This window comes from Chiloscyllium punctatum, chromosome 23 (assembly GCF_047496795.1).
Source record: "Chiloscyllium punctatum isolate Juve2018m chromosome 23, sChiPun1.3, whole genome shotgun sequence".
Taxonomy (NCBI): domain Eukaryota; kingdom Metazoa; phylum Chordata; class Chondrichthyes; order Orectolobiformes; family Hemiscylliidae; genus Chiloscyllium; species Chiloscyllium punctatum.
The window spans coordinates 57,843,015-57,855,619 of NC_092761.1; the positions used below are offsets into that span (position 1 = coordinate 57,843,015).

The following is a 12,605-nucleotide window of genomic DNA, read 5'->3' on the forward strand; positions in this document are numbered from 1 at the left end:
TGTATATACTCATGTTCCAACAGGATTCTTTAATTTTATAACTTGACTGAACTGGTTTGGTATTTTTAGTGTGTGTGGAAGGCACACAAAATAATAATTTTATGAGACAGCATTATGCTGGAAATACAAAGAAAAGTAAGTGTGGGTTTTCGTAGACGACAAAAAATAATTCTGTTCATCGGGATCTTCACAGAGTTAGTGAGGATTACAAGCTACATGCTTCATATTTTCTAGAATTTGTCTGCCTGCATTAATACTGATTTATAAATATTCACATCCATCAAAATTCAAAACAGATTTTAAGATACATATGCCTATAACTGGGTGGGGCATTCTATGTGACTGTGACAAAGGTAAAACTATTACACAGGGCAGCACGGTGGCTCAGTGGTTAGCATTGCTGCCTCACCGCGCCAGGGACCCAGGTTCAATTCCTGCTTTGGGCAACTATCTGTGTGGAGTTTGCACATTCTCCCCATGCCTGCGTGGCTTTCTTTAGGGTGATCCAGTTTCCTCCCACAGTCCAAAAATGTGCAGGTCAGGTGAATTGGCTGTGCTAAATTGCCCATAATGTTAGGTGCATTAGTCAGAGGGAAGTGGGTCTGGGTGAGTTGTTCTTCGGAGGGTTGGTGTGGACTTGGGCTGAAGGGCCTGTTTCCACACTGTAGGAAATCTAATCTAATCTTTTGTCCAGTGACCCCACTATCATCCTCCAACATCTTTAGCTGGATTCTACTCTTACCTAATCATAACAAAATAATCACCTATGATGTCTTCTTTTCTTCCACCGTTACTTAAGTTATGTGCAATAGGATCTATAGTTAGCTCCCCTACTATTTCTCATTTACATGCTGCCTCTTGATGACATAACTTAAAACATAACAGTTTTCACATTATAGTGATCTTGCGCAACGATAAATTATCACTAGTTTGCTGGCTCTTCCATTATCTAGATGAACTGAAATTTCCTTGAATTAAATATTGGAAGGCCAAAGCTTCGGATCCCACTATAAATTCCATTCCACAATCAGCTGCTGTTCTGATAAATGTGCAAGCTCAGATCTGCATTTATTTTCATTATTTTCAAAACACTTCCATTCAGAATTTGCTTTCTCCAATTCAAAACCTTCTAAACTACCGTACGTTTTACATTTATTTAAATTTTTGACTAAGAGTTAACAAATAACAATAACTCTGAATTCTGAAGAAGGGTCAGAAACTTTGTATTCTCTCCACAGGTGCTACCAGACCTGCTGAGTTTCTCGACAATTTCTGTTTTGTGTATTCTATTTGGATGATCTTGTTCACATCTTGCATTTAAGACCATAAAACATAGAAACAGAAACTATCCATTCAGCCCATTGAGTCTGCTCTGCCATTCAGTCATGGCTGAGAAATTTCTCAACCCCATTCTCCCCGTATCCCTTAATACTCAAGAACCTATCTCAGTCTTAAATATACTTAATGACCTGGCCTCCACAGCCTTCTGAGGCAATGAATTCCAGAGATTCACCACTCTGATCTCCACTCATCTCCTAAAACTGGGATGCATTATTATGGTAATCCACATTGCCCCTAGGATGTGTGGAAAATTTAGTGTTCCAACCCGAGTCAAGCCCCCTCCCTCACCTCTTCTTCCAACACACTGATTAGAATATCACCAGGATTATCTGAATTAAAATGGAACTTTTTAGCCCGGGAATCACTTTTTGACAAGATGCAATTTCAATCCACTCTATTTAACAAGACACCTTTGCCTGAAAGTTTATACTTGGCAGCACTTACACGGACTTTAACATTTTGGTGGCAAATCATTATCAGCTGACAACGCAGAGTAAATGTGATGCTGGACTTCATTTTAAGTAATGAAACCAGGCAATTGGTTGAAGTAATAGTGGGGCAGCATTTTTCAGACAGTGATTATAGCTGCTTAGAATCAAGATTGTTACGGAAAATGACAAGGATGGGCCTGGAATCAAAGTTCGAAATTGGTGGACGGCCGATTGTGATTAGATCAGGTACGATTGGGTCAAAGTGGACTGGGAGCAGATACTTTTAGGTAGATCTGTGTCACAGCAGTGGGACACATTCAAGAAGGTAGTAGGAAGACCAGGATCAACATGTTTCAATAAAGACAAAACGGGAGACCAATAAATTCTGTGAACCCTTGGTATCGAGGGATTGGATTAAGAGAAAAAGGGAGACTATGGCAGAAAATGAGGGCTCAAAGCAGCAAGCAGAAGGCCTAGAGGAGTACAGAACATACAAAAGGAAACTTAAAAGGCAAATTAGGCAAACAAAAAAATGACATGAAAGAACAATGGCAAGTAAAATAAAAGACAATCCTAAGTTACTTTACAAGTACTTTAAAATAAGGGAAAGAGGAAAGTTCGTTAAAGAACACAGTGGCAATTTGTTTGTGGAGCCAAAGGGTGAAGGTGGAGTTCTTCTTAACTTCAGTTATTTTATTGAATTCAAATTCCACTCTCTGTCATGACAGAATTCAAATTCTGGCCGCCAGATTATTACCTGGGTCTCTGTATTAACAGTTTAGTGATCATACCACTAGGCCATGTCCTCCCTGAGGGATAATCAGCCTGGTTTCTTCTGTTTGCAGTGCATGTTGCCAAATACCCATGAGGACTAATTAATTCTGAAAAAAAAACACATGGCTCGCAAATGGAGGAGACAAAACGAGAAAAAAAAGCAAGGAGGCCTAGGGAGAGAGATACTACGTGCCAAAATAAAAAGTGATAAGCAATTAAGATAGAGTATAGAAAACTGGGAGAAAAAGGTTATTACTGCCGAGAGAGTCAATCAGTTGCATATTGCATATGTTTGAACGAATGGAAATTTGGCAAATAGCTTTATGAAAACTGCATGATACTGTTTCGTATTACAAATGTCAAATAAAACACTAGATTGAATCACAGACATCTTGTTAGAATACACCTCAGTTTTCCCTCCATAAGATCATGCATGGTGTGTATTCTGTGGGAGATACAGGCACTACTCAGAAGGATGCCCTGCAGCACTGATCCTAATATTTTTAGAAAATGGATATAAAGTAGAAAATTATTTTCACCTTCACCTTGCCTGAAAAATCAGGTTAAAAATCCTGACACCACTCATGCTGATAAGAGTGAAAGTCTTTTCTGCTGATCCAAGGGTCCCCCTATAAACTGCACTACAGGATCTTCAATTCCAGTTGGCACTGCCCATTCATTGTTTCTCTCTGCCAAAGGGGAAACTATTATACTTCTCCTGGAATAATATGTTGCAAATTGATTTAATTTGTAGCTCCCCTTGATTGGACATTCCAAGAAGCTAGAGATCTAAATCTAGAGGATGGTGTCAATCTTATATCCCTTTGACAATGCCAATTCTATGCCAATTAGCAGCAGGTATTACAACCCTGTACCTTTCTCACTGCAAAGCTGAAGGTGGGGCTGGGGCTAATCTGACATGACCACATAGCCGCCCCAGATGGTGATTGTTTTAGAAGATGGTGGCTGTGGTCAGACTAGCCCTGGCACAAACAGTGGTTGGAGTGTCATGACATGACTGAAGGCAAAGGTCATTGCTTTAGTCAAATTACAGCACTTACAAGATAAAGAGAGAATTGAGGGAAGACAAAGAGATAAGAGAGAGAGAGACACACACTGAGAGACAGAGAGAGACAGAGAGACAGAGAGAGACAGAGAGAGACAGAGAGAGACAGAGAGACAGAGAGACAGAGAGACAGAGAGAGAGAGAGACAGAGAGACAGAGAGACAGAGAGAGAGAGAGAGAGAGAGAGAGAGACAGAGAGACAGAGAGAGAGAGAGAGAGACAGAGAGAGAGAGAGAGAGAGACAGAGAGAGAGAGAGACAGAGAGACAGAGAGACAGAGAGAGAGAGAGAGAGAGAGACAGAGAGACAGAGAGACAGAGAGACAGAGAGAGAGAGAGAGAGAGAGAGAGAGAGAGAGACAGAGAGAGACAGAGAGAGAGAGAGAGAGAGAGAGAGAGAGAGAGAGAGACAGAGAGAGAGAGAGACAGAGAGACAGAGAGACAGAGAGACAGAGAGACAGAGAGACAGACAGAGAGAGAGAGACAGAGAGACAGACAGAGAGAGAGAGACAGACAGAGAGAGAGAGACAGAGAGAGAGAGAGAGAGAGAGAGAGAGAGAGAGAGAGAGAGAGAGAGAGAGAGAGAGAGAGAGAGACAGACAGACAGAGAGACAGACAGACAGACAGACAGAGAGAGAGAGACAGACAGACAGTCAGAGAGAGAGAGAGAGACAGACAGTCAGAGAGAGAGAGAGAGACGGAGAGAGACGGAGAGAGACGGAGAGAGACGGAGAGAGACGGAGAGAGACGGAGAGAGACGGAGAGAGACGGAGAGAGACGGAGAGAGAGTCAGAGAGTCAGAGAGTCAGAGATGTACAGAGACGAACAGAGGGCAGGAGACAGAGGGGAGAGGGCAGGAGACAGAGGGGAGAGGGCAGTAGACAGAGGGGAGAGGGCAGTAGACAGAGGGGAGAGGGCAGGAGACAGAGACAGAAGAGAGAGGGATAAGAGGAGAAAGGAGAGACAGAGAGAGACACACACAGACAGACAGAGACAGAGAGAGTGCACGAGAGCGAGCGAGCGAGAGAGAGAGACACACACACACACACACACACACACACACAGAGAAAGAGGGAGAGAGAGAAAGCGAAGAAAGGGAAACAGAAGAGGGCAATTGCCCAATGCTAGCTCTGTTGAAATCCTCTCCTTCCTTTCTCTGGAAGACATCCTGGCCCCTCAGAATGCATTAACTGAGTAACAGTGGGACTACTGCAATTTCAGAATCCCCTCTCGCTGTGTATACAGGAACCAGCATACTCTCTGCAAATCACTGCACTGTGGGAACCCAGAGACCCTGCTCACAAAGGATCAAAAGCCTGTGATCTTGCCCTCAGCTCGCAGGACACTCCCCTTTACCTGGTTTCCAGTTCATCTTTCTCACTCTGCAAGGTGCTCAGAGGATTCGCGAAGCCATCTTTTCACATCTCCTTCGCGACAGATTGATCCCTGAAAAGGTCAAAAGGATTTTTGTTTTTACATATCGAAAACTGATGCCTAACAACCAACCTTTCAAAATATAAAAGATCAAAGATGTTACATAATGTGTGTTACAGTCTAACAATATGCAGTAAGCTGTTTAGGACTGAGATGAGAAATGTCTTCACCCAGAGAGTGGTGAGCCTATGGAATTCAGCACCAAAACAAAAGCAGTCAAAGCCAAAACATTGGATGTTTTGAAGAAGGATTAAATACAATTCTTAGTGTTAAAGGGATCAACAAGTATCAAAGCAGGAACAAAAGACTGAGTTGAAAGATCAGCCATGATTGTACTGAACGGTGGAACAAGTTCAAAAGGGCCAAATGGCCTACTCTTGTTCCTGTTTTCCATGTTCCTATAACGTTAGAGTTAATACTGAATTTACATTAATTACACCCAATCTGATGATGCCACACAATCTTTGAATGGAGACCCTCCATTTTCACTCATTGGCACTCACTTTTGGAGGGAACAGGTGCATTTTATACAGCTCGCGAGAGTCCTTCACAATTACGCCTGAGTTGTCATCCAAAACGTACTTCTTGCTATAGACCATCTCATTAACTAAAACAAGTACCTCTTCTGTTTCGACTTACAGTGGTTTATCCTCTACCACTCATAAATCTGGTATATTCTAGATGTAGTATAGGCAAAGGATGTTTGGTGCCAGTGAACTACCTCAACCACTCCCAGTCCAGTAACCCATACTACCCGTGCTGACATGTACCATCAGATCACCACCATTTCATTTGATTTCTTGCGGCTTATTAAACTGTCTCCAATTCCCTTGCAAGTTTTCTGTCCTTTTCTACAAGACTTTGATCAATTTCTCTTTAAAAGATGTAATAGGGCTGAATATTATGGGGTTTCCTTTGGCCGAGTCAAAGTTGCTTTGAGTTTTTTTGGAAGATGAGCGACTGCAAGGCCTAGCGAGATTTCTCGGACTGCCTTATCAAATTCACCTCATTAATTACTTATTCCCTCCCCATGGCATCTCTCGGAACAGATTCCGCTCATCGTACCACACTTCAATCACAACAGCAACTCGCCACTCGGCAGATATCCTCACAAAGCATCGGTACCCCATCTTCAAAAAGCCTGTTGGATAACTACTAGCATTCTGGAGCTGTCCTGATCAGACGCGGACAGACTCTGAATATGACGGAGAAGGTGAAGATAGCACTGTGATTCTCCTGTAGGCTTCTGGGGGATGGGGTGGGGGCAGAGAAAATGCCTGAAAAAAAAATGAGCAGAGGAAGCTGTCCCCCCAATCCTGCCAATCTGGTCTGATGCAGGTCAGGGCTGTCTCCAGGGTGCGGAAAACCAGCAAATAGTACAGAAAAAATGTCAATGGCCTTTTCCACTCAGCCAAGATAAAAGTGCCACACTCTTTTTGCTGCCACCACGCCAGAATTCTCACTCTCTTCGCTATTGTATCCACTTTCATTAGTCTGGGGATACATTACAGTCAGTCAGTCTGTTGGAGGTGTAGCAGAAAGTGTGGGTGGGGGGGTTGGGCTAATGGGGCCTGGAGGCCATATAGGCACCAGCCAGAGAACTGGGCAGCAGCCACCAAGCCAATGCTTCGTCAGAGCCCTCCATTCTCTCATCCTGAGGTCCAGGAGAGTACTTACGGGGAGCTGGGTGTTTCTCTGCAGATGTCACTAGGCGGCTGGTGGAATCTGCAAGATACATGAGAGAAAAGGCATCATGGTCAGTGGTTAGAAATGGTTTGGACTCATGCACAGTGACAGTAAGATTAATGGGAGAATGACCATGAGATGCACAGTGTGATCTAACTCAATTGGCAGGACATGGAAGTTTCAACAATCCCACGGACGTGGTCCCGATCCTCCCCTGTGGACCAGGTTTCTATCCTCAGTGAGGACACAGATTTCAAGCACCACTGTCCCATGTTGGGCCCTCCCTACCCAGGGATGGGCTGGCTTTTCCTGTAATGAGGGAAGGAGTCCAATGCGTGAGATGATGGTGGGGGAGGGGGGGTGGCATGGCTGTCAGTGCTTCTGCTTGTGGGGCTAGTGTGGTGAGATGTACCCAGAGACTAATGAAGCAGCACAGAGACCATGCATGGTTAGTGGAGTCCGAGGTTAGTGAGGGAACATGTCTCACCACACTATCCCCATAAGCAGTAGCACTGACAGACATGCCGCCCCCTGTCATCTCACGCATTGGCCTCCTTCCCATAAGAGTGGGACCACTTCTGTGGGACTGCTGAAACTTCCATGTGCTGCCAAATGAGTTAGGTTGCATTGTGCACCTCACAGCCATTCTCCCATTAATCTTACTGTCACTCTGTGAGAGTCCAAACCATTTCTAACCACTGACCATTTCTCTCATGTATCTTGCAGATTCCACCAGCCTCCCAGCGACATCGGCAGCAAAACACCCAGCTCCCCGAAAGTACTCTCCTGGACCTCAGAGGATGAGAGAATGGGGGGCTCTGACGAAGCATTGGCTTGGTGGCTGCTGCCTAGTTCTCTGGCTGGTGCCTATATGGCCTCCAGGCCCCATTAGCCCAACCCCCCACCCACACTTTCTGCTACATAGCCAACAGACTGACTGCGATGTATCCCCAAACTAATGAAAGCCAGATCAGACACCTGACTGTAGCTAATCCCCAGGTCTGATTTCAGAGGTTGACCTTGATTAATTGTGGGATGGGACTCCCTGACTGACGCCATGGACTTCTGTGATGACGACTCCCCGAAGATGGAGAGACCTGGCTGCCTGCTTGCTGCGTTTGCAATGCGTTCGCCATATAAGCTTTTGGTATGGGTTGTGCATGTGTGATAGGCACACCGCTGTACAGCGATGTGTGTCTCATAAATTACAGACTGCTTAGTGACAAAGCAAACTGCCAGTTTCTGTGACGGTGGTGGTCATGATGGCAACGGTGCAAAATGAGCAGATGTGAAGGAAGCAAGCAATTATTTCTGAGACGCAACTTAATCTGGTCTATGCCTGTCTCTATGTGCCCTGCGGCAGCCTTTCAATGCTAACTGCTGGCGCAACGTTATTCCAGACTGCACAGCCAGTGCACAAAAGTGCCCAGATGGTCAAAGTGGGTTGGCAAACACCATGGATGAAGGATGCATGCGACTGGTGTCCATTGATTATACCCCAAGGTGCTGTTTGGTCGCAGGCAACATGGAGACCCTTTGAAGCAAGCAGCAAAGTAGTCACTTTGGTTTCTTTATCGAGTTTTCCCAGCTCCTAGCTGGTTTTGTGAATTTGGGAAACTGGGAAGCTGAATGTCAATGATGCGAGTTGCAATATTAACAAGGATTTAACAAGCGTTAATCCCATGAACGGGCATCTTGCCACTGCCTAGTCAGAATTTCACCCTGCTGCCTGTGAAAAGCATAAACAATGGAGCCAGATGATCTCAGTGTCAAGGTGGGCCTCATCAGATTCTCCTACACTATGGTCATAGAATCATGGAGTCATAAAGTACAGAAACAGACCCTTCAGTCTAACCAGCCCATGCCGACCATAATTCCAAACTAAACTAATCCCACCTGCCTACGCTTGTCCCATATCCCTCCAAACATTTCTCATTCTTGTACTTATCCAAATGTCTTTTAAACACTAACTGTACCTGCATCCACTACCTCCTCTGGCAGTTCATTCCACACATGCACCACTCTGTGCAAAAAAAGTTGAATCTCATGTGTCCTTTTTTAAATCTTTCTCCTCTCACCTTAAATATATTCCCACAGTCTTGAAATCCCCCACCCTAGGGAAAAGACATTTGCCATTCCCCTTGTCTATACCCCTCATAAATTCCTATGATCCAGTGAAAAATGTTCCATCCACTCCATCCCTAACCCAAACCTTCTATTCTTGGTTATTTCCTGGTAAATCTTCCCCAAAATCTCTCCTTCCTATAGCACCACGACACATTACTCCACTTCTATTACTCAAAGTTCTGAAGAATGAAGACAAGTGTGCTAAATGCTTTTGTAACCATCCTATCTACCTGAAAGTGCTCAAGGATGCCTTCGTAAGGACAGGGTACAATACTCAACTCATCGACTGCCAATTACAACATGTCACAGCGAGAAATCGTGATGACCTGCTCGGGAAACAGACACGGGCTGCAACTGGTAGGATACCCTTAGTTGTCCAGTACTTCCCGGGAGCCGAGAAACACATTATCGATGAGGATGAGCACCTCACCAAGACCTTCCCCACATCTCCACTTCTCACCTTGAAACAACCGCCAAACCTCAAACAGCTCATTGTTCACAGCAAACTGCCCAGCCTTCAGGGCAACGTCAACCACAACACTGTACAACACTGACACGCCAACTTCTGCAAGATGGGTTAGAGTATTGACACGTTTAACACCATTAACATTCATGACCGCCAGGGTCACAGAAACTGGCAGTTTGCTTTGTCACTAAGCAGTCTGTAACCTATGAGGCACATGTACTGCTGTACAGCGGTGTGCCTATCACACATCCACAACACATACCAAAAGCTTATACGGCAAACGCATTACAAGTGCATGCAGCAAGCAGGCAGACATGTCACAGTCTTGGGGCGGGGGGGGGTTGGCATCACAGAAGTCAAGGGGCAAGGGATCAGTCAGGGAGTCCCATCACACAATAAATCAAGGGCAACCACTGAAGCTATTACACATGGGAGGTACCTCCCACCATGTACATGGCAGGATCATGTGACTTGGCCAACATTGTCAATGTCATATGCTGCAGGCAAGGATGCCGCGAGACATGGTACATTGGCGAGACCGAGCAGACGCTACGACAACGGATAAATGGACACCGCGCAACAATCACCAAGCAGGAATGTTCCCTCCCAGTCGGAGAACACTTCAGCTGTCCAGGATATTCAGCCTCGGACCTTCGGGTGACCATCTCCAAGGTAGACCTTGGGGCAAGCAACAACGCAGAGTGGCTGAGCTCTCTCTCACACAGACATACACATGCACACACCCTCTTCACAGGCCTATATGCCATCACATTCACACACATACTTCACCAAGCTTACACGCACACTCTTTCATATGCACACATTCACTCTCTCTCTCATACATGCACACACAAGTTTATCGAGAGAATTCTTCTATGCAGAATTATATTTTATTTTACTCAAAAACTGCATAAATCTTTGTAAGGCTCTGTAAGACACAGTTTAGAAATAGAACCAGTCTAACTCAACTTTGGGACACAGACAGACTTTAACCTCATAACTTTAATGCATTGTCTGAGCTGAGATGGCACTTATTGTTAGAAAAGCTGAAGCTGTCTTGAGAATGTAACTTAAAAGGAGTTCTGGGATTTACATATTGAAGAACCGAAACTAGCATATCCCATTCTAAAAGATGAAACACTTCATCTAAATGTGTTTAATTTATCATTATAGCTCCATGACACTGTAACCCTTTCACTATAAATTCTGTCTCTTCTGGTCCTGTTCCACAACCACCTGATGAAGAGGCAGTGCCTCAAAAGCTCGTGCTTCCAAATAAACCTGTTGGACTATAACCTGGAGCTGTGTGATTTTTAAATCTATAGGCAGTCAATGTGATATTTTATAAGTTCCTACTTTGGAAATAGAACCAGTCTGACTCAAAGTTGGGATACAGACAGACTCTAACCTCACACCTTTAAAGCATTGTCTGAGCGGAGATATCAGCTGGGATTTACATATTAATCAACTGAAACCTGCATTCCCATTCTAAGTGATTAAAGACTTATCAGCAGTCTAAGTTTGTACAATACATTGCATCAGTTGTATGATCCTTTGACCTTATCCTGTAAATTCTGTGCCCTATAATCCTACCCCACTAACTAACGTGTGATGAAGGAGCAGTGCTCTTAAAGCTAGTACTTTCAAATAAACCCGTTGGACTATAACCTAGTGTTGTGAGATTTTTAAATATGATTTAAAGCAGAAACTCTTGAAATAAAATACTCACTTTCAGTGGTTTCCATTCACAATGTGTAATAAAGCAGAATATCCTAATGAGACTTCCGTTTATTTTATCGATTAATTGCACAGAACATCCAGCTTTGTTGTTGTTTTCATGTCCTCACAGGCTTCCCCATGGAGTCTACTGGAATATCACAGGAAGATGAGCAAACTGAATAACAGTCTGAAAGGCTGCAGACTGTGTCGCGAACCAGCCAATAAAGGGGGAGTGGAGCAGGATGGTGGGAGGGCTTTGTGAACTTCCATAAGCCACTTAATAAGGGCCAACCTCACCTCCCAGATATGGATATCTTATTGGATGTCTACCGAGACTCATGCCTTTTACGGTTGCAGCAACATTACTTTTATACTTTGTTCCTTTAGTAATAGATACCAAACATCTGTTTGCCTTTCTTATTCCTTGCCATACCAACACACGAGCTTTCTGTGATTCTTCCATGACCTGCAGAATATCCAGATCTTTCTTTACTGAAAGAGTCTAAATTTTCGCTCCCTTTAGATAATAATTCACCTTTCTATTCTGCCAATCAAAATGGATAACCCCACACAGATCCATGTTAAACTTCATCTGCCAAATTTTGATTCATTTACCAAACCTACGATATTCAATTGTAAATTTCTTCTCTAGAATCATTGCATAGAATCCCTATAGTGTGGAAGCAGGTCCATCAGCCCAACAAGTCCACAACAACCCTCCGAAGAGTATCACACCCAAACCCAGTCCCCATTACTCTACATTTCCCCCGACTAATGCACCTAACCTACACATCCCTAAACATTATGGGCAACTTAGCATGGCCACTTCACCTAACCTGCACATCTTTGAATTGTGGGAGGAAACCAGAGCACCTGGAGGAAACCCACACATACACAGGGAGAACGTCTGTGTGGAGTTGCACAGTCACCCAAGGCTAGAATCGAACCTGGGTCCTTGGCGCAGTGAGGCAGCAGTGCTAACCACTGAGCCACTGCTTCATTACAACTCACTTACCCACGTATTTTAGTGCTATTTGCAAATTTATCTATCATATTTTCTATCCCTGCATCCAAGTCATTAATATAAATAGTTATGGCTCATGGACTGAAACCTGTAGCACCCCTCTATAGTTACATTTTGCCAACCAGGACAAGACCATTTATCCCAACTCTCTGCTTTCTGTTGGTTAGCCATATTTCTATCCATGCTAAAATATCACAGCTAACCCCACGTGATCTTACCTCATGTATTAATCTTTTGTTGGGACCTTATCAAATATTTTGTAAAAAAAAAATCTATCTATACTACATCTACAGGATCCCCATCATCTACATTACTTGTCACATCTTCAAAAGAACACTAGCAAATTTGTCACACATGATCTTTGCTTCATTTTAACTTCCCAAATGTACACTATTACTTCCTCAATAATGGATTCTAAAGACAGGTTAAACTAGCTAGCCTGGAGTTTCCTACTTTCTGCCTTTTCTCCCATCCACTGGAACTTTCCCCACAATAAGCGAATTTTGGAATATTATAACCGTTGGATCCACTATCTCAGT

The 12,605-nt window shown here is 43.9% G+C and overlaps 1 protein-coding gene across 6 annotated transcripts in view; it reads right to left on the reverse strand.

Moving 5' to 3' along the window:
- Positions 1-12,605, reverse strand: part of st3gal4 (ST3 beta-galactoside alpha-2,3-sialyltransferase 4) — a 132,416-nt gene that overhangs the window by 39,916 nt on the left and 79,895 nt on the right. For all 6 annotated transcript variants that reach the window (XM_072593037.1, XM_072593031.1, XM_072593032.1 and 3 more), the window contains one exon: positions 4,967-5,056. In XM_072593037.1, coding sequence (XP_072449138.1) covers positions 4,967-4,982 — 16 coding nt within the window. In that variant the 5' untranslated portion in view covers positions 4,983-5,056. The remainder of the gene's footprint in view (positions 1-4,966; positions 5,057-12,605) is intronic.